The sequence below is a fragment of the Podarcis tiliguerta genome (genome assembly GCF_965153285.1).
Source record: "Podarcis tiliguerta genome assembly, chromosome: 4".
Classification (NCBI taxonomy): domain Eukaryota; kingdom Metazoa; phylum Chordata; class Lepidosauria; order Squamata; family Lacertidae; genus Podarcis; species Podarcis tiliguerta.
In genome coordinates, this window is record NC_139537.1 from 34,944,807 (window position 1) to 34,968,288 (window position 23,482).

At 38.5% G+C, this 23,482-nt stretch overlaps 1 protein-coding gene across 3 annotated transcripts in view; it reads right to left on the bottom strand.

Annotated features, from left to right (window-relative positions):
- Window positions 1-1,108: 1,108 nt before the first annotated feature.
- CBLB (Cbl proto-oncogene B) overlaps window positions 1,109-23,482 on the bottom strand; it is a 58,450-nt gene continuing 36,076 nt past the window's right edge. For 2 of the 3 annotated variants that reach the window (XM_083438318.1, XM_083438319.1), the window contains exons 11-19: window positions 22,398-22,583; window positions 19,224-19,592; window positions 17,775-17,869; window positions 14,127-14,267; window positions 12,874-12,950; window positions 12,653-12,781; window positions 11,460-11,600; window positions 10,193-10,312; window positions 1,109-5,760 (exon numbers count right to left, since the gene is read on the bottom strand). In XM_083438318.1, coding sequence (XP_083294444.1) covers window positions 5,498-5,760; window positions 10,193-10,312; window positions 11,460-11,600; window positions 12,653-12,781; window positions 12,874-12,950; window positions 14,127-14,267; window positions 17,775-17,869; window positions 19,224-19,592; window positions 22,398-22,583 — 1,521 coding nt within the window. In that variant the 3' untranslated portion in view covers window positions 1,109-5,497. The remainder of the gene's footprint in view (window positions 5,761-10,192; window positions 10,313-11,459; window positions 11,601-12,652; window positions 12,782-12,873; window positions 12,951-14,126; window positions 14,268-17,774; window positions 17,870-19,223; window positions 19,593-22,397; window positions 22,584-23,482) is intronic. The other variant, XR_014510571.1, reaches the window with a different exon arrangement.

Below are 23,482 nucleotides of genomic sequence, written 5' to 3' on the forward strand. Positions count from 1 at the left end.
TTCAGCAGAACCCTTTATCTTGCGTTAAGACTTAGCAGTTTATTCTAACTTAAGAGAATGGATCTGATTTCTGTATTACATTGGGTTCTTGAAAACCATGAACTGAGTTGTTTCAAATACTTGTTTCCATAGCTTCATGGTATTATTACAACTCAACTTTTAATTGCTAACAGAAGATGAAATCTTCTCTTCTAAGCCAAAAGTAGTATGTGTTAAGAGTGCTATCTAGTGGACACCTCTTCTGAAGATGAGGCCAGAATGAGTGCTAGCTTTTCCTTAAGAAAACTGAAATGCCAGCCACCAAGACAGGGACTAAAAGGATACAAAGTAATTTAGGCTGGGCAAGTGGTCCACACACACAGATCACATCCCTACAATGATTCGGACAGAGAAAGTGAAGTGCCACGATGCTGGATGAACTAGATAATAGAAGAGAATAAAACAATTGTATCTCATCAGTGATCCCATTCTCAGAAAAAGAAGCTAGTTATTCTATATACAGTTGTCACTAGACAATTTATGAGGTAGTCCAAGACACAATATAACATACTATTGTTACATAGCCCCAGTCTTATAAAACAAAACGAATCCTATTTTGCTCATCAAACTTGAGTTCTCAAATAGGCCCTCATGCCACAAAGGAAGACACTTTTGAAACTGATACGTCTTTTAAAAGTAGTCTTGTGTTATGGCATGGTGGTCTGGTGTTTAAAGGCGGAAATGCCATGATGTGAAGTCCTCAAGTATGTCTATCATCGCTCTTTGGAGTCTGACCATTTTTTTTAAGGAACCTATTATCCAAATGGTATATTTACTCAACATACAAGGACTATAACCAAAACTTTAACTATAACAGGAACACAATTCCTATGCAAGACCAATGGAAACTCACAATTGTTATGTAAACACACACACATGAACTTGAGAACATGATTATTAAGTCCAGTGGTACAGAAGTTTCCTGGATATCAACATATTATTTAAAAACTGTTCATCTTCACAAGTCCATATAAATAATATCAAATCCATCCATTTGCAGGTTAACTGTGGAAATGGCACGGTGCTTGGGTAAAACAAGTTAATAAACACACTCCAAGAAAATGTATGATTCTGTTAACATTTTTATAAAATACCTTACAAGAACAGATAAAGTAATTTGAGGTTACATAATATTCAGAATTGAAAAAAGAATGTTGAATAAAATAGGAATTGATCACATCACTATGTTTGCCACGTTAGACAAGTTTATAAAAAGGCTTTTTTTTCAGATAAAATAGTTATTTAGAAGATAAACCTTCAAAAATGAAACTATTGCAGTCCTTTCAAGAAACTAGTCCTAGAAGCACTACGTTCCAGGTCCACAGGCAGTACCTGATTAAAAACACACTTATCTGCTTCCAAGTTTGTCAAGCTTTTAAGACACAAATTAAAATATTTACCAGGTCAGTGCAAAGTAAAGCTTCAAGCTGGAAATATGATTCTGGTACAAATAAATTCACATTATGAAAAATCCTCAAGCACACACATGGGATTTAAGCAAACCTGGCACAAGACTAGTTGGCTATTTGAGGACACTGATCAAGCACTAAAATGGCAGCTCATTTAACAGACGTTGAGTTTGCTTGCATTACATATTGTCTGCATTGTCGATGTGCCCCATCATCTGAGTCAGCAATTTTAGAATTCTTTAGCAAAAAGCTGACATTATGTTGAAATGATTAATTAAAGCTCTTGAGTGAGTCTTGGATGTAGGAACAGGACCACCATTCTGAGTAGCTTAAATATCTCTGAAATTGATTCATTGAGAATTATGTGCTACCAAACACAACAGTGTGCTTAAAAATGTGTGAATATTTGTATGAACAAGCCCTTTTTCTGTGGTAATGTAGAGACCTTGTTCAGAACAGAACTCTTGCCATATTATTCTGCTAATTCATGAGCAATAACCAAACCATCAGAGAGCTAATTTTGTATGGCTATATTATTAAGAATGCTTTTCAGGACCATTCTGTCATCCATGGGATGACTTTGAGTGGGCATTAGTGTGAACATTCTTCACTGGGATATGATGGCCATGTAACCTCTTCAAAGACTTTATGAATCCTAGATTCATTAGATCCAAACTTGGGAGTTTATGACAGGCTTCCTCAACCTCGGCTCTCCAGATGTTTTTGGCCTACAACTCCCATGATCCCTAGCTAACAGGACCAGTGGTCAGGGATGATGGGAGTTGTAGTCTCAAAAACATCTGGAGGGCCGAGTTTGAGGAAGCCTGGTTTATGAGTATGTTGAAACATTTTTTCACAAGCCTTCATCTATTGGAGTCATCCCAGTAACACAAAACACCACACTGCGCACTTTAGGAAAGTAGAATTAGTGCTTTTCCTAAATATCCATACCAGTGGTTCCCAAAGTGGGCAGTACTGCCCGCGAAGGGATGGTGGAATTACCTAGCATGGGCATTAAGAGACAAGGGGATGCTGAAGGTATAAATGACTGTCAGACTTTGAAAAGCAGGCATCACTGGATCAAATACATCATAATTTTTTACTTTAAATAATTTAATTGGATTGTGAATAAATGTGCAATTAATTGTTACTGTTTTGAATTTTATTGTATTATTCTCTTCCTTTGTGGCTTGTGCATACCACTATTTTGAATAATGCTTTTTATAGGGTAGGATAGAAGGGCGCTGGGGCTGACTTTATGGAACCCAGAGGGTGGGTTTGGGACCCACTCACCTATGCTAAAAACAATAGTCTCTACTGCAATTGAAGGTCTTGTGCTATGACAAGTGTTCCTTTCCCTCTTTATAATATATTAATCTTTTAAAATGGCAGAATATAACTTGTGTTTTCTGTAGGAAAACTGCAGCTTTTTAACTTAGCAGCACATCAACAAGGTTCTTATGAATTAGAAGGCTCAAAACCAGTCTTAATGATCCTTTTCGGGACTTATCTATAAGTCTCTTCCCAAAGAGATAGCCAAGTATGATGGCACAGAATTACATTTCGAATAGTTTAGAAGTGGGTATGTCATACGATCAGATCTTTAGGAAAGAATATAGGATATGAAAAACTGGAATTCCAATATAAATTATATTTAAAATTTGTCACCATAAATGAGCTAGAGTGCCAAAATCAAATCAAGTAGTGTTGTGACAATGAATTGCTAGATGAAAGACCTTCTCAAAACTGGCCCAAGGGAAAGGGCTGAGGATGTGCACCACAAACTGTGATGTCCCTGATCTTGCCTAATCTGATTTCTGGAAAATGGATCACAGCCTTAATTTTGGAGACCTGGTTCCTGATTCCCTCCTTGCAGTACTTTTTTCCACTAGTCTATATTCAATCAGGAACAGGAGTTCCTCTGAATGATTGCATCTGTTTTTATAAAGTCACAACAGCTTCATTGGATGAAGCTAGGCCAGGTGATGTTGGGCATGTCACATATGGTGATAGGGCTGAAGAGATGGGTGCCTTATATTGGCTCTAAACCAGGGGCAAGGAAACTTTGAACATCTAGAAAAGGAGTGAGGAACCCTCAGGCCTCTCTGTCTGGCCTTGGGACTCTCCCTGGACCTTTCCTTCCTCAGACCACATCCCTCACTGGACCTGCTCCATGCCTTCCTTGAGTGCTTGTGCTCATCTGGAATGTAGCCTTCAACAGTGACCATGTCATGCTTGCCTTGATCAAGGATACAGATGTGTACATAAATTTCTGTCTGCATGGCTGAAATGTAGCCTATTATTCAAAGGTAAGAGTCACATCCATTGCTTCACCACTTTTGCTGCTGGCCCCACTCCCCAGAAGTATGCAGATCCCAGAAGGTTCCTCACAAGAGAATGTAGGCCTTGGGTTGAAAAATGATCCCCACCTCTTGCTGTAGATGTTGTTGAACTCCAGCTTCCATAAGGCGAAGCCAACTTGGTCAATGATTACGGAGGAAAGGAGTTGCAGTCCAGCAACATTTGTGGAGCCACACCTTCCTCAATCCTGCTCTAAACACAATTGTGGTATCAGAGCCGTGAGTGTATTCAGACTGTATTCTTCACAACAGCTGCATGAGCAATAGACGATATGCATTTTCCCCATTTCACAGCTTGTATTCATTTGGACCACCTGTCATTCAGGCTAAACAATGTCAGGGAGTGTATGTGAAAGTAAAGGGGGAGACTTCAATGTTGACAAGAGAAGGAAGTATGAGAGTACATGTGGATTTTTTTCTGGAGCTTACCAATAACACTTCATTTAAGAAGTCGAAAGTCTTGATTTAGCCTGTGCTTTGGAACATCACAGTGTGGGCACCACTACAACTCAAGTCAAAAATATTTAAGGTATCTCCAAAAAGGAAAATCTTGCGCAGTTGGTTGATCTCGGCACTGAATGTGCTTTTAAGGTAATAATGTGAGCTTCGAAGAAATAGTGCCACAATAATTGCATTTGGATTCAACAGTGCAAAGATTCAAAGTACCTGTGTTAATATGAACTTGCCCCCAAAGCTGTGATGAATCAGCAAATAATTCTTCACACAGGAAATTAACTGATCCCACCTTCCAGGAGTGCAATCTACCTGGTCACTGCTAATATAACTCGACACAATGGATCTATTTGGCATGCCTGATAATATTCAAGGCATGAACATGGGCACCTTTCATCAAGCTCATCATGGAATGAAGGGCTAATCTGAAATGCATACAAATGGATTTCTAGTATATGTTCCAGGTACAATTTACATTTCCGGGAAACTATCATATAATGCAATTTAATATTGTGAACGTTTAATTTATTTTAAAATTGAAGCCATCTAGACCTTGAAAGTTATCGGCCATATGTCAAAGAAAAGCTGCCCACTGTTGCAGTCAAAATGCCCTCCAAGAGGCAGACCAAAGACAAAACAATGTATTACACATTCAATTTTCTCTCTCTAAATAGCAAAGATACAACACTAGGGAAAAATCAGTAGTGAAGGCCACATTTTCCCTTGCATTTGCTTGATGCTGAAATGCAAAAGAAAAGAAGAAGAAGAAGAAAGAGATTAAAGCTTCTTTAAAAGAAAAAATGGAGATAAGAAATAAGTGACTTATAGCTGATGGGGCAAGTCAGTACAAAAACAGTTGGAAATGCTACACAAGAGTAGAAAATATGAACAAGAACAAAAGAGGACTATCAGCTTGAAAATGGTCACTCACCACCTTGTAAACATGAAAATGCATTTCACAGATTAAAAGTTTATGGGAAGTAAACTTCTTTAAATTATTTGTCAGTTCAACCCTGATTCAAAAAAGTATGGCTAGCAAAAATACAGAAGATCAAATCCACTTATGTCTTGAAAGGAGCAGTTTCCCCTCCCTGAAAAACTGCTGGAACTCTACTCTTTGAAAATGTCTCGAGAATAATCTCTCTCTCGCACGCAGTGTTGCACTTGCATGTTGGCTCTCAAGTTCACACTCACAAACTTCAGAAGGACAGGCTTGCTGCAAGGTTTTCCACACTGCTATAGATTGAGACGTGGGGAAATGGTCGGAGGAAAGCAGGCAAATTCTCTTAGAATGCTCCGTGCTACATCAAGGTTATTTTGGGCTATTTCAAGTGCCCGCTTCACTTCTTCAAAGGAATAGCCTTCTCCCATAAGTTTTGCAATTTTTGCATCAACGTTTTCTATAGATGGGTCAGAGTTATGTGCCTTCCTATGGTGTATTTCTGGAGCAGTCCGGCGGGGCAGTGGTTTAGGAGGTCTGGCTGGTGCTTGTGAACCATCTGCACAAGAAGAAAATCAAAAGAAAAACACAATTTGATATTCAATAAATGTAACGAAAACCAACATTCTTAGTTATTCACAGCCAATGTTTCTGTGTGGAATTTTTTATTAATTAGCTTAATTTGTTACGGTGCTGGGGAAGTGTTTGCAGCAAACCTGAATCATCATATGTCATTTTTATTTTTACACATACAGTTTCCTAAATGCACCATACAATTACACTTAATGAAGAATAAGGTAATAAGACAGCAGATCACTGATAATCAAGATTGGGACTAAATTTGGCTTCTTGCCTTTTTAAATCTAAGGACCAATCTTACATAGTTATCAAAGCTCACAATGAAGCCTGAACGGAATTGGAAATCTGGTACAAGGCCATGTAACAAAACAATCCACAATCGAAATGATTTTCCATTTTATTTGGTGGCAGAATTAGTCATACTTGCCTGTAGCCAACAGCAGAAAAAGAAAGGACACAATCAGTCAAAATTAAGCTTCTTAAATCCCACTGGTTTAAGTGCAAGAACTAAGCTAGGGTTTAAATATCTTCACTGGATATCAACTATGGAGTGTGCAGCTTTATGTCTTCACCACACAATTTGCAATTATACAAAGAACATTAAAAAATTAAAGCAATTTCAATGGTGATAGATGGCTGATATTTAGGAAAGAAGCAGGAACTGGCATGACCAACAGTAAATGAAGAGGAAGAGATGGCACTGCAGGACATTGTCTATCAGCTCTCCTGAAAAACTAGCCCAATCAGGCTCCTCCCTCATCACACCAGCCATTCCACTAGACTAAAGAAGAGAGAAGATTGGGGTTTTCGGCCACGCCCATGATCAATGGCGGATGTTCTTCATAGCCCTCTGGGGGCTGCGAAGAAGTTCAGGCAGGGGAAAGAGGAAATCCTCGTAATGCTCCCCAGTGGAGTCTGGGGAGTTTACAGTATCTTGCAGTGCCATGCAATCCTGTGTCTGCCAACTTGAAAGGCAGAGTGGGAGCGATCTGGGGGGGTGTCCCTGCCATGGATGATCCTCCGCTACCAGCATGGTTTGTGGATGGTTCCTCCTTAATCTGTACAACTGGCTTTAATCAAGAGGCGCTCCTGGACCAAGTGAAGGATGACAACTGGACACTAAATAAGAAATGATGCTGCTATGGGAGGAAATGATCGACATGTGTTTGCAACAGGAGTGGAAAACCTGATTTTAAGAAATTGTATTAAAGTAATTTGGTTTAATTTGGTTTAATTTGTGGAAATTATAAAAATAAATTTAGAGGGAGAGAAAGTGAGAGAAGGCTGGGGGACAGCTCCATTGACATACCTGAGAAACCAGCAACGGTTGGTGTTTTTTTGAACTGTTGCCTTTCAGCTGGCCACTACAAGGGCTCTATAGCTATTAACTAGTGTTTGAGTTTGTCCCCCCCCCCAAAAAAAAAATCATTTTTCCTATTGGGTTGTGTCCCTCAGATTATAAACCCAAGGGCAAGGGCTGTCATTATATATCACGGATGGGGAACACAGAGTCTTAGAACATCTGGAGTGTGACCGCTCCCACCATTTTTACACATCATAAATTAGTGATTCATTTGTCATATTTTAAGGTTCTTATTCTGCCAAATAATTAAACAGATTCTGATCGCCCATAAAATGAACTGGAATGAATATAAAATGTGCATTATGTATTGAATTGTTCCAGAATACAAATGCTATCCACAAGTGTTTTATTCAATTCAGGTTAAAGGTGGAACAGTTCCTCATGAATATTATTAATTAGACAGTAAATCCAATAAAAAAACTTTCCAGTTTATACTATGACATGATTTAGTACACAGATTTTCATTTAATTCAGCTTAAATTGAAAGTATTGATACAATTCACACTGCATCATTATTTGTAGTGCTGGTTGAAACTCATGGATATTTTAGAAGATTGTGGTAGAAATCTTCCAAATAATGTAGCCCAAATAATGTAGCCCAATAATGTAGCCCAACCCCAAGACAACTATAAGTACGTCATGCAGCAATTTGGTTAACATTTAAAAAAGAAATTTGGCTGGGATCAGAAAGGCAACCAATAATGGAAAACAATTAGTTCAAGTTAAAGAATCACACCCTAAGTAAGTTAAAGCATGGATAAAGTTAACTGTGCAAGCTTTAATAGTGGCATTTTATAAAGAGAACTGTTTTGTGTTCATTGTGGACTAGAGTAGGGGGTGGGGAGCCTCTGGCCCACAGGCCAGTCGTGGCCCACCAGGGAGTCCAATTTGGCACTGCATGAGTTGACATCACTTGTGACATCAGCAGATGGTGGGAGGGCAGCATTTCCTGCAGGTTGAGCAATGCTGAATTCCAGCAGGGAACAGGCACCAATTCATGGGTTAAATCCTGCCGCGTTGGATGCAGGTGAGTGACAGATTGGCTATGAGTTGCCCGTTAAATGCTGGCTTCTTTCTCCCCATCCCCCAATGGGGAGAGCAGAAAGAATGTCTTTGCTACCCCTGTGCTTTGTGAAGTGCTGAGCATAGGGCTCGCAACAGCATTTGTGCTGCTGTTTCTAAAAGCCTGACCGCAAGCTGGCTGTGAGGCACCTGGGAACACAGTGCAAGGGCTTTTGGCAGGTCGGCAGGACAACCAACCTGTTCATCTTGTCATGCAATAATGACAGTATGTGACTGAGAGTTAGGCAGGCCCACCCACCTCTCAAATTTGGCCCCTTGGAGTAAAAAAATAATAATGTATCCATCCTTGGAATAGAACCAAAGAACCGCAACTGCAGCCATGGTCTTCTGAGGGGAAAACTTCTAAAATCCCAGTTAATATTTATCACTGAAATGTTTAGGAATAAGGAGTTCATTTCCCAACACCAGCTATGTTTATCTAAAAAGGAACTATCTTCAGTGAGGTATGTTTTGTCTGTAATGTCTGTTTCCAATTACAGTGGTGCCTCGGGTTAAGTACTTAATTCATTCTGGAGGTCCGTTCTTAACCTGAAACTGTTCTTAACCTGAAGCACCACTTTAGCTAATGCGGCCTCCCGCTGCTGCCACGCCACCGCCGCATGATCTCTGTTCTCATCCTGAAGCAAAGTTCTTAACCCGAGGTACTATTTCTGGGTTAGCGGAGTCTGTAACCTGAAGCGTATGTAACCCGAAACGTATGTAACCCGAGGTACTACTGTACATGAAACTATACTTCATTAGTCTAGGTATACAAATGAACAATCAATACCCTGCGTTGTGTAATCTTATTTGGTGGAAAGCAATATATATTTTGGTGGCTTTTCTATTTTCAAGTGTTGTTTCTAAGGTGTGCAAATGATAAACGGGCAAGTGTATTTAAATGCCTCATACAACCAGGTCCGGTTTTTAAAAATATACATATTAATACTAGGCTTCGGCTTCCAGAACTACATTTCCATCTAACATCATGGGAATGTAGGGTCAAGTTTTCACAATGTGCATATGCTGCCTGGGCAGCTGCTGTTGCATTCAATAACTGTCCAAACTATGAACTTGTGGAGTTCAAATCACATACTTTGCACATTCCTGAGGGATCTTGGGAGAATTCTGGTTGGCATAATAGGCACTCTTCTTAATATCTTAGGTTACTCTGTGGAATGCAGATATCACTTAAGTGGTTGACAGGATGGCTCCCAAGTGCCTTCTCTTGCTAGGTAGAGCATGTTCAGCTACCTCAAGTAACTGAGAGCTAGAAGCAGGCAGGGAGAATGCCAGAATATAAGCAGCAAAACTCACTGTGACTCTGACCTAACAAAATTCAGAGCTCATTATCAAGCCTATTCTGTGGTGGTGACGATAGTGAAGAAGTAATACTTCTCCACAGCTACTGTGTCCTTACAATGCCTCTTACAAGAGCTTTTCTGAGTGATTCATGGCCTACTTTGACTTGGCCCAGCTGACAATGTCAAGTTTGATGCATTTACTAAGTGATGATGTGTATACTACTTTGAGGACAAGCTCACTCATGTACGCTGTGATTTGATGCTAATGTTGTGAAAGTTCTAGCTAGTGATAAAGTGCCCCATTTGATGAATTTGAATTGCAGTAGCGGCAGGACACAGGCAAGGCTCTTGAACAAACACACCCAATTCATGTCTTGAACAAACACACCCAATTCACCCAATGTTAAAATGGCTACACAGAGGTGCATCTTGCATCTTCATATCTTCATCATACAGTTTCTGTCACATACTGAAGATACACTTCTTTATCCTGGCCTTTTGACATCTGAGATGTATATTTGCATGACTCACCCTATATTGTGATTGTAACATTGTAGCTTAAATTGTTGAAACCCTTCATGGGGCCTTGTGGTGAAAGGTATATACATAATGTTAGTAATAATCCATCAGTCAGACCATACACCAAGATCTTCTCCTGAGATCTTCTACTGTGCTTTGCTTACCTGAACAAGATGGAAGCTGGTCATAGTCCTGCGATGTTCTGTGTGTTTTCATATTTTCACCAGTTAATCTCCGAACTGGAGGTAAAGGAACTAAGCCATTTACAGGATCAAAGAAAAGTTCTATGCAATTTTAAAAACAAAAGGAAATTTTATGTTCATAGGGTTATAGTATTATAGTAATCAAAGAATATGAAGTTCAGAAATGAATACAAATGAGATCACTGGTGGACTAATAAATATAGGCTTAATTCAAATGTCACAAAATGTGCTATGGAATTGTGCATTCCTACATACCCACATGCAGATTTTCCCTTTCCTCCCAAGCTATGTCAACCAGGTAAATCACAATCAGGTTAAAAAGGATTTATTTATTCCAAACTATGGTTTGCAAACCTATTTCAAAACAGAGTTTCAAATGAAGGTTGGGCTAGAGCTGCTGTGCATTTTTGCCTCCAAATCTCAAGGTGAAAAATACAAATCGGCCTCTGGTGGCTACCCTACACCAAACCTTCTCATGCTGTTTTTCAGTACTGCAGCCATTGCTCCCCACTCCACCCACTGAGCAGCAGCACATTTTTAAAAAAAAACAACAAAAAACTCTGAGCTGCAAGAGTGGAAATACATTCAGACAACAGGGCTTCTGTACCACCTCCTCCTCCTCACTACAGCTCAAGTTCCTCCTGAAATGTCATTCTTGAGGATACAAGACTCTCCAAAATGAGATGGGATGCTCTTTGCTGTAGTATAACAACAGAGTGGTATGTATCAACAGTAAACAGAGCAGAAGTAGATCTAAATGGTGGTGTTTTTGAAGGGTTATGGAAATATAAGGCTACTTCAAGAGATTTGGACAATGTTGTGTGGTAAGTGCTGTACACTGTTATCTCACTATTTCAGAAAAAAACCCTATAATTTTGCAATAGTTCTGTAACATATGCTTCTTCATCTTCAGCATGAGAAAAGGAGTTTCAGTTTGAGACTTAGTTACGTGTACACAGACACCTGCTGCATGATTTCTCCAATGTGCCTCTTTGAACCTCAAGTGCCCTATCCAGAAGTGGTGCATACATTTGTATTTGTCAAAGTTCCTTGCAATTTATCATTCACTATACTGTATATAAATCATCTATTTTCTTACGATGTCTAAACGGTAAGTTTATAGTTAGAAATATGACCAAAGCTAGGTAGCACTTGATGACAGTTCCCACCCCTGTCTGTCTATGTCTCTACTAGAAGATGAAAAATGTATTCTCTTTTAAACTCTTACCTGCAGGAGGAAGGTAGAGTTCGTGTCCCGACAAAGGTCTGCTTCCTGCAATGAGTGGCTTTGATTGCTCAATGAGGCTGTGGCGTGCAGGGGGTGGCGGAGGGGGAAGCGAGGGTGGCGGGTTGTCAGATGCATCTTCGCCTGCATTGAGAGAAAACTCATTAAATAAGCAAATCTTCATTAATGCTATGATCAAAAGTGAATCTTAAAATTGATTTTCTCTGGCCAGGAAGAGAGGTGCTTCCTCCAAAGGTTTATCAAGGAGTTCAGTGACTCCAGTAATGAAATTGTGCATCATAAAAGTGAGGCTTCCAAACAACACTTAACGCATGCTGTGAATGACCTTTCGCTGTATCGTTTTTAGAAGTTTTCTCTGTGTTGTAAAATTATTTGTACATCTGCATTTGAGCTTTCGTGCATTGTGGGTTCAATGATGAGTGCAGGATGAACTTCATTTCAGGTGATTATGACAGATCATAATTAAACCCACAAACAAGTACATATATGAATGCTCACATGAGCTGTCATTTTAGCACGTAGCATCACTACCAGGAAATGCTTATTGACAAGGCAAGGGTCTAAACAGCAAGAAGAAACATGGGCAGGATCCATGGACCTGTCAGTTCAATTCACTGAGCCATGGAACATCTTCAGTGGGAAAATACAATGGCAGCAAAACAAGAAATCTTAACGACTTTAAAACGAGCACCATAGTATAACGAAGTAGAATAAGGCTTGTGATGTCATTTCTTAAGAGCTTTTGAATTCCACTGTGCTTTTAAAACTTTGCTTTATGCAATAATCTTCTCACCTACAAATGTATTGCTTAAGTTATAGCCTGGGATACAAAGAATTATGTAGGGAAGTCCACGTGCAGGAGAGTAGTTCTTCCCTTCTAAAAAGCAGCACCTAGTATCATGTTAGAGTCATTTGTATGAAACTGTTTGACTACAAGATATTTTTGCTGGGCTACATTTTATCATTTAAAATATAATATATCTAGTTGTATATGTATGTGTGTTCATTTATGTCAAGTTTAAACATATACAATATACCTACAATTTGTGGCATTGTTTGGTCTAATATGTTTAAGTAGTCCAACTATGAATTCATAAAAGAAGAGAAATTCATTATTCCAACAGTGCTCCTCTGCATAATTTATGCTACAAAAATAGATGAAAATAATGTATTACCTGGAGGGTGCACAAGCAGGTCATAATCGGAGGGAGTCCTGTTGACTACTGAGCCATGTTTTAAGTTTTCCCTCAAAGGAGGTCGGGCAGGTGGCAAAGGTACTGGAACAGTAGGCTCAAAGGTATCACCTAAATAGCAAAAGTAGATTTCTTAAAACTGCACCTTAAAAACTAATCTGGCTTTCTTCTAAGCATGGAAAAACAAAGTTTAGAAGTCATACCCATCTCTGGATGTTTCAATCTTTTCATCTCAGAGGCAGAATTGTGTGTTTCGCTCATTATTCCATTCTCACATACACTGAAAGCAGAGATTGAACACCGGCACGTTAGTTATATGAAAACAGAAAAAGGAAATTCATCATAGATGATCATTAATTCATTAAGCCATTGTGTTTCTAAAAATAAAATAAAAAATCCTACTGGTTCACCTTTCTAAAATGGGGATGGGGGTCAGAAAACTAAAAACATTACTAATTAACAACAATTTTTAAAACTGAAATAGTTTTAATGTAATTTTTATTCCTATCTTTGTAAACCACTTCAAGGTACATTTGTAACGGTAAGGGGTACAAAAAATTATTTATAAAGAAATACTATCTCCGGGAAAGAATTCAAGAGCAATGCGAGGGTGCCACCCCCTTTTGTTTTGTACTTGGTTGGAAAATGGATTGCCCTATTTTTTTGCTTTTCAGAGTTGCTATACCACTCAGTGTGAGAGACCTAACCAATATAGGGATGACCCTACTTTGGCAAGAGATGGGGAGGGAGATGTCATGTGGCTGTTTGCATGGCAATACATTGTCCCAGATGGAGCTGGTGAATGAGCTGGTTTCAAATTACGCTTAATGTTGCTATATAGTTTTAATGCCCTGTAAGAACTGGTTGACTGGGGATTAGTTGAGTTATCTACATGGCTGGAATAAACGAATGTGAGTGAGGTTTGGCTATGGAAGATGGTTAAGGATGAATTTGGGAGTGGTTACAGGTGTAGGGATGTGTGAGTTATAATGTAACTGCAGCTTCTATTTCAGTTATTTTGCTTAGTTACTAATTATACTGTTTTATGGAGTTCTTTTGCAGTCAGTTGATTTTTATCTAATATTTTATGTTTATGTTTTGTTTTCCTGTTAATTAAGTTATTTTAAATGTGCATTTTTTAATATTTTAACTTTGTTCTGTAATGTTTTGTTTTATTTTGTAATGTTTTGTTTGGTGCCTTGATTCAGTCTGTAAACAGTATTGAGATTATTATGATGTTTTAAATATAAAGCAATGGAGACATTATGTAAGCAAACAAACAAGCATCTGGAGGATCACCTTCAAAAAAGGTATATTGACCACATCATACTTTGCATGAAAATGATAGTAGTTGGTATCACCCAATTTGAACATTTGCATCAATAAAGTAAAACATGAAATTAAACTGAAACTAGATATACTATCAAGCCAAAGAATGATTCCACCATTGCCTTACCGAATGTGAGACTTTATATTATGGCAATGAGATGACTGTGAAGTCAAAGAAACAGGATGGGATGAAGGAATCTTGTATTCATCTTCTTCTAAACATTCTCTTGGTTTCTCAGGGAGGGGATTTTTAACAGGAACAGGAGACCTCAAGAGAAAAGTATATCAAACCCAGATAAGTTTCTTTGTTATAGTAGCAGATATTGATGACATTTATTGGTGATTTAAATTGAGCTTTTTCCAGGGCTGTTAGGTTAAGATTAGCAGGTGGTCACCTAATAGGCTTCCCAACTGAGGAGGGATTTGAACCAACAACTTTCCTGGATCCAAATGCAACACTCATTTGGTGATTTTTCACACTGTATGTAACAAAAATATGCAATAAATTCAGGATAAATATGAATGGAATATGATGCTTATTGATAAGGTAGCTACATAACCTTTTCCCATTAGAGCTAAGGAAAATTATGAGATTTCTGGTGCCCCCTCAGTTAGATGTTAGAAGCAGGGGACACTTGACTCTTAACATAGTAATTTTATCTTCAGCTGATGTCCCAAAGGAGAGAGATAGATAACAGGAACTTAAATTTTTTAATCATTCATCAAATGATCCTGAAATATATAATGTAGGTGCCCAATATTAAATGACAGAGAGGTGGCATGTTTAGCAAGATCTGCACACTTCCATTTTCATTAGTTTAGGAACAAACTACATGCAAGTTTAAGTAAGCCTAATTCAAGAAAAAGACAAGCAAAAGCCATTTTGGGTGGAGAAGAACAAGGGAAGGGTAAAATAGGAAATGCTTAGTTGTTTCCTATCAATGGCTTTTCCACTCAAATTTCTTCCCATCCTCTGTGCAGGGTGGGTTCCAGATATCTGTTTTAACTATTAGACTTCATTCAATGTACTACATAAACTGCGTAAGGTGATTCCACATGTTCAACCTGGCCATTATGGGCAAGTTAAGAGTGTAAAAGCCAAGTAGAGTGAGAGTTCTACATATATTAAACATACTCCAAAGTTTGAAGAAGAAAAGAAGAAGAAGAAGAAAGTCAGTTAAAAGAACTCAAGACATTTAAAAAATGTGAAGCAGAAATTTAACTGACAGTAACAGAAAATGGATTTTCAGTAGAAGATGAGAATCTGAAATTTAAATATTCCTGCAGTGCAATATTTAACCACCTTCTGTAGAGGGAGCCAAAGCACATCATATATTCAAACAAAGAGGTTTCTGCCTCTTGTCTGTACCCCAACTAAATATTCAAAGCTAAAAGTGTTAGCATAATTTTAAATTTAATGTTGCTAACTCACAAAACCAGGAGCACAGGATTAAGCTTCGTGTGTTCCTAAAGTCCTTCCATTTTCTCTAGACTTAGTTTAAACCATGTTGAATCCTCATTTGCCTTCCTTAAATGAGGTTGACTATTACATCTGAATAGATTAATTTTTGTCTTAAAATCTAGTCTGTTTTTACATAACGTTAAGGGGAATTACCCACCTTAGTTCACTCAATCCAGTTTGGTACATCCAAATTAACTTAACTTTGAACCCATCAAATGATCTTATTGTTAATGAACTCAAAGAGGCTTACTAAAGCCTCTTATTTATCTGATGGGACCTCGTTGAGTTTCCTGGCATATATTGATATGTTAGGCTGCAATCCTACCCACAACTACACTGAAGGAAGCTTTATGGAACTCAGTGAGACTTACTCCCAGGTAAGCAGGTCTAGGATTGTGACCTTAACCATATAAGACTGGTTTATTTAAAGGTGACTCCCATGTTCTGCAAATAGCTTTGTAAACCTGATTCTGCTTTAAAATCTCCCTACTAAACTATTTGCACCAGTCTTTTGAATTCCCGCTTAAGTTACAATAGCCATAAAATATTATTGATGAATATGGCTAATTTTACAATAAATATGTCAAGAAATGTTGTATGCTTTAAAATGTGTTCCTATTTATTTTAAGCATTTATATCCTACTCTTCAAAAAACCTATTAAGGGCAACTTAACAATAAACAAACCAGCATTGATTGATTGATTGATTGATTGCACTCAACAATGTTAAGCCAATACAATGACTTCTAAGCATATTAAAGTTCCACAGTTCCACAAGAGAGTCACATCATATAGTTTGCCCTGGAAATGTTAATTGTTTTCCAATCAGTTGAAAAGGAACATTCCATCTTCCAAAGTTTTACAATGAGTAAAAGCTCATGGAAAGTGTTTGTTTGCCATTAACAGGATCTGCTGTGCTTAAACAGCATGGCACATCCAGCTTACAAAGCAACAGACATATAGCAAAAAGCCGTTTCTTGCAACTATTAACCTATGTATGCTGACACTTGTTACGCTACCACTACACTATTATATAACACTTTTGCTATTTATGAGGAAGTATCATGTTCTGAGAGCCTGCTACTGGGTCAGCAAAGCAAGAAGTTAAAACAAAGAACATCTGGAAACACAGCATAATATTAGTATGGTAAGAGGTTACCAAGAACAATAACCTAAACGCAGAACACATTCCACACATGATGCATTGACTTTGTATTAATTCAATACAAATGTGCACAATAAAAGAATGTACATGCCGCATTATGACCAGTAGGAAACCAAGATAAAAACTGTGACCATTAGAAGGCAGGGAAAGCATACTAATGAACCCAAGAAAACACTTCATTATTACTCATTTGAAAGAAGTGGTTTCTTGGGCTCATTAGTATGCATTTACCCTAAGTTCCCATTTGCCTTTGGCTAGTATCTGAGGCTGGGCTGCATCTTTCTATGAAATAAAGGATGGGGGTGGGGAAGAGTGTATTTCTTGTTCAGTTATGAGAAGCAAACCATAGGATCTAATCGAATGGGTCGAAGAATACATTTGGTGGGTTTTTTCCTCCTAGCAAAAATGCCTCATGGCGAGCTGCTTCAACAAAATAAACTGCTAACATGCTTATTTCCCCTATCACAATGAACTGGGAGTAGGGGAAGAAGCAGAGTAGCTCTGACAGGTCTCTTCATATTTTAGAGTATCTCCTTGAGAGGCAAAATTCCCATTTCCACCACATGCTAATTCTGGTTTTTACAACACCCCTGTCATATGCGCCACCAAATCCATGCTTTTCCAGAACTTGACAAAAGAATGACGCTCATCTCCTGTATAATTGACACGTTGTCCCACAATGGGATTTGGAGGAACCAGAGCATGCTGATTTTTCGTTTCGAATTCCTCCAACAGGAAATTCATCCCCGGTTTCTTGTAAATATGCATCTTTTTAGGGTGTTTTAAAATCACGCAGACAAGGTATAGATTTAGGTAGGTAGCCATGTTGGTTTGACGAAGTCGAAATAAAAAATTTAAAAAATAGTCCAGTAGCACCTTAGAGACCAACTAAGTTTGTTCTGGGTATTATATAAGGGTCTGGTGACTTCTGTTTCGGTGTATCTGAAGAACTGTGCATGCACACGAAAGCTCATACCAATAACAAACTTAAGTTGGTCTCTAAGGTGCTACTGGACTATTTTTTAATTTTTTATTTAGACAAGGTACATTTTAGTTTTAACAGAAATTTAATTTGTTGACTTAATCAAGCCAACTTTCTTTTCCCTCATACTTTGTAAGCAGTATTCTTAACTTTAAAATAAAACTTACTTCATATTCGGCAAGACTGAGGCAACTGGAGGAGGTGGTGAGAGCCGAGGTGGAACATCATACTCTTCATTTCCTAGATGGCCATTTGAAAATATCTGCACAAGATGGATTTCTCAGTATTATAACTCTTCCACAATGTGTAGGTAAAATCAATAACTGGATGCATTATTTAAGTCCTTCCCCTCAAATTTAATGTATCTCAATCTGCTCTTTGTAGTCCAATACCAATATAGGTAAAGGTAAAGGGACCCCTGACCGTTAGGTCCAGTCGCGGACGACTCTGGGGTTGCGGCGCTCATCTCGCTTTATTGGCTGAGGGAGCCGGCGTACAGCTTCCGGGTCGTGGGGCCAGCATGACTAAGCCGCTTCTGGCGAACCAGAGCAGCACATGGAAACGCCGTTTACCTTCTCACCAGAGCGGTACCTATTTATTTACTTTGACGTGCTTTTGAACTGATAGGTTGGCAGGAGCTGGGACCAAGCAATGGGAGCTCACCCTGTCGGGGGATTCGAACCACCAACCTTCTGATCGGCAAGCCTAAGGCTCATAATTCTATACAAACAGTGGTCTTCTTCGGAACTCCAGGCATTTCATAGAATCATAGAGTTGGAAGAGACCACAAGGGCCATCGAGTCCAACCCCCACAGACTGGCCTAGTTTGCCATCATGCGAAGACAAATCACAGCTGAGTGTGTACAAACAAGCTTCTGAGGAGAATATTGTGGCCACTTTGTTTCTCTCTGGTTGTTCAGCTGTTGTGTGTCACACTGAGCTAAGCCATAAGGCTTCATATGTAATCTGAACCAGGGCTAGTGGTTTCGCTCTCTCCAAAGTAACCAGGAATCATAACCAAGGTTTGTTCTTGTTCACAGCATATAGTTAGTCTGGAGAGAGCTAAACTATGAGACAGAGTTTGAAAGACACACTAAACTATTGCTGAGCTCACTATGGCACAGCAGCAAAATAACTGGGAAGAAGCAAAGTAGACACAATCTCCTCCCCAGGAAGTTGCACCAACCCATGGTTTGGCTTAATCTGATGTGCAAACTAGGCCTATATATTTATTCTATGTTCCTTTCTGCCTTACTCTTCTCTCTTACTTAAATAAATGTATTTATAAAAACACAAAGAAATCTCCAGAAAACCACAAAACAGGAAAAAATGAAGCTGTTGGCAATAGAAAGTCACTATCATAATAATTTGATTAAAGTTTTTAATAGCTCCCTGTTTCTGGCCTTTTTTGTAACCAAGTAACCCACAAATTTAAGTGTACAAGTTGTAGCGTTGCTTCAAATGAGTAGATGTAATTATTCTTTGATTGTTAACAGGATTTCAATTATATAGCTGTCAAATGGTAAGTAAAGAACAATAAAATGGCACTTGAACTTGTGGGCCACAGTGACAGAGTGTGAAATAAAATTAAGCTTCATGCACCATGGATCTCTCACCTTGGCACTTTCTGAAGGCAAATCATGGCGTCTGTGTTTTCGCAGAAATACTGGATCAGAACCCATTCGACAGTGCCGACCATTAATATTTGAGCTTGCTGTGAGTCCAGGTTTGGGAGAACCATCGCCTCCTACTATTCGACATCCTGCGATATTATTTGTTCCACACACCTCTCTGGGGCACCAGGCTTCGAGCGGCATAGGCTGGTCTCTGGAAGGCACACTTTCAGGATGATGCAAGTGTCTGCTTAACCTATTATCTGGTGGAATGGGCGGGGGTCTTTCTGGCGGAGGTGGGGGAGGATCTCGTATAGGCGGTGGTGGTGCAGGAAGAGGCTTGTCTTGCTTCCTCATCATGCATGGAGAAGACTAGGGAGATGCAACAGAAAGTAATATATCTATAACTGCATGCATTACAAACAGGTTTGCTTTATCCACAGAAATATCTTCAGAAAAAAACTAAGCAAGGCTTTAAAGCGCTGGGAAAACTATTCTCTACCTGCAATGTTTTTCATTTCCCACACAGCCCAATCCCAATTATTGCAAGTGAGATTGTAATAATAATTCTTGACAGGAAGTTGAAATTTAAAAGATCTATTTTCTTTCCCATATAAGTGGGAAGCGATATTCTGCATCTATGACATTTATTGGTAAGAGAATAGAATATTCTTTGAATGTTCACGCAGCACCAAACTTTTGCTAAGTAATAATGATCAGAGTATAACCAGTTGAAAACTATAAAATAGGTAATGTGAGACATAAAGTATTCATTATAGAAAATCAGCAGTATACTCAATTCCCAGAATACACCATCATGTTCATCATCTTAAACTAATGTCTGTACTCACGGCTAAAGACCAGCAACACTGACCCTTCACTGCCAGTTTAAATGACAGTTAATTAAAATTATGATAGCAATGAATAAACATTTTATGTACTTCAGTTGTCTAAGCATTATGCAACTAGAATGAAATTTAATTTGCAAATAGAACTGACAAGTTAAAGGCAAAATGCTGATAAAAAGTAAATTGTAAGTTATCACTGGTCATCCACACACATACAGGCAGGCACACAGACTCACTAATACAGTTTTCAAAGCATGCCTTCAACATTCAATTAAAAATCTAATTATATTTGGTGTACCAATTACAACCCAAGTGATCTTGCTTTAGGAAGAATGCTTGTGCATGACTGTACTATTTTGTTGACTATTCTTTCTGCCTTAAAGAAAGCATATTTTTCTGAATGCTTTCCCTCTTAAAGAGCATTTACAATTTGCAGGGAGTACAGCTTTTCCCTTTATGTAACTGTAAACCATGGGTCGCAAATTTCTCACCTTAATTTCAACAACATATGACAAGTACAAATTATAGGTGGCATTCATCCAAGTAGAGCAAAAGCTTCCAGCTGCACAATGGAACATCTCCTCCTCCTCTCCCACCAAACCCTCTAAATCTGTTCTGGTGAACCCTCCAACTATCTGGAACAGATTTGGAGAAGGTGCAGAGTATGTGCAGGAAGAGGAGAGGGAGGTGAAAATCTGTTGTGCAAATGGAAATGCTTATGCTAATGAAACATTTTCACTTGATACCACTCTATGCATATGGAAATGAAGATAAATTTGAAAACATTGCACAATTTAAATTTAAGTCAGATAATCAATTTTTCAAAGGCTGCATTTGCATATAATGCAAAGCCAAGAACCATCTTTTATTAAGCCAAACTGTGCACTGGTACACGATTCTCCCTTCATTCACGGGGGTAAACAAATTATGAAACAGGCTAGCTTAGTGTTGCACCCAAGGTTGTGGTTTGTTAGGGCAAAGCAAACCATGAGGTCAAATTCAGATGTAACACTAAGTTGGCTTCTCCATGGCTTTGGAAAGAGGTGAAAAGTGGGAATGCTTGCACTGTGTGCACTAGTATGTAGCTTGTGCACAAATGATTAAGCCAAGCTTTATGACTTTGTGTTATGTGTGAACACGGAGAGTGTTTTTCACTTGCTATTTAGTTTTGCAAACTGGAATAATAAATAGTGTACTCTATTGGCATACTTAAGTATTCATAGAAAGGTGAGATACAAGTAAAATTTGACACCAGCATTTCTACTGTGTTAAATTGGTATGGCATGGGATGGGGGATATTACAATAGAAACATGTTGGGTTTTTTAATGTCATAGGTATGCCTATGTCAAACATATAGCTTAGATTCTAATGCCCAACTTAATGTATGCTTTGTGGTATTTTTACTAACTCTAAGTCACTGAGGATCTTTACTATAGCTCTGTAAGGGCTCCCAGGTTGACCGTAAAAATTACATTTAACCCAACTCTGGATGCAGGGTTATGCGGGTCTACAAAGTGGGAGAACAATATGTGTTTTTTTTGTGGGGAGGGGGTTTGAACAGTTCAGAATAAACTGTATTAAACTACAACTGGTTTTTAAAAATTATTTCCCTTTTTCTTACATCCTTATCAAGTGCATGCATAGAGGATAGGAATTCACACTGTACTGCCTGCTCCTGCAAAGGCAAATGAATATTGGATGGGGGAAGGAAGAGGTATGGAGTGACAGATGTCAAGTCAGTTGAGTGATGGAAGAAAAGCAGAGAAGATCAAAGATGAGGAGGAGCAGCAGTGGAGAAAGCAAAGGGAAAGCAGTGGGGATGAGAATCTAAGTGTGAAAGAAAAAGAGGCAGAGGTAGAACAGTCTTCAGCCAGAGAGAATATTGTCATGCAACAGCAGCAGCCAGCACCAAATTACTGGGAAGCTGTAGCAGCAATTATTACTGATTCAACAAGAGTAACACTGTTCTTTATGGGTATATGAGTTATTTGTATTTGATTAGAATTGTTATGTTTATTATTTAGTTAATGTAGTCACTTGTGAAAAATCCAATAGATGTTCTCTCTCTCTCTCTCTGTAGATAGCTAGACAGACAGTGATCAAGACAGAGAAAGGATTTGTGTGTTGACACAACAGTTTCATCGCTGGCTTGAATCTCTTGTGGTGCACTGCAGCCTGCTCCTAAAGCAGTAGTTTGCAAAAATGGTGAAAGTAGCAAGGGCAAGCCTACCCATGTACCAGCAGGCATCACATATGTAAACACTTACAGATCTCATCTAATTTCTTGGGTGAGGGTGTCAAAACTATAAATGGTATAAATAAGACTACCTTTGGTGAGCTAGTAGGGCTGGCACAAGGGGATCGAGCAACTCCCTTTTGAATTAGATCTAGTCGAGGAGGCACTGGTGGGAGACTAAGATGAGGTCCTTGGAGGGGTTCAGGAAGTGGCTTTCTTCTTTGTGCAAGTGGAGAAGATCCTGGAGATGTCACTGGGGAATTCTGTCTTTCAGTACACTGCAACAAAGCATTCATAAGGGTTATAAAACGGTTTTGGTTTTGTTTATTGGGATACTTTCATATACACTTTCAAATTCTTATGGCTTATGCACCTATCAACAATTACACTGGCTGTATTGCTATGATGCCCACAATTTATTTTGAAGAATAAGTATTAAATAGCTATTTTCACAGCTAAATTGCAATTGCAAAGAAATGCAGCAGTGCTAGAATTTGGACAAACAGAGCAGAGATTCATATTATGAGGAAGATAAAGATATTTGCTCAAAGAAAGAGAAATAAAGACAAATGAATATAATTACAAATTGGTTCCATATGAGAGCATAAATATACCCTACACCAGGGCTTAACAAATACACTTGCTGGAGGTGGCAACTCTCACACTAGACATCCCACTGAGTTCAGGGGAACGAACTTTCTAGTGCTGAGGATTTTAGTTTTAAGATTATTTAAGATTGCTCAGTTGGGAATTTTTAGGGTAGCATATTGCTTCAAGTGACAACATCTGGTGCCTCTGTAGTCAAGTTCTATTCCAAACTCCAGCAATATTTTCAAAATACAGTTAATTGAATGCACGGCAATAATTTAATTTAACACAAATTTCTTTGCTCTTTTATATTACATTTTTAAAATGTTGATGTACTAATAAAGCCTACAAGAAAGATACTTTAGCTAAAACTGAACACACTTGAATATCTTGGAATTCTTAGATACATAATTCCATTGAAGTTTTAAGTTAATTAGAAATGAAACTTATTAGAGCAGTACTTGGTTTCTGCAAGTAAGGCTATACCCAAGAAAGGTTACTACGTCTGGAACACCTGCAAAGTTGCTTGAAGATCAAATCCTTGGTATTTCACATATCAACAATGTGCATTCACTGCAATACACATTTT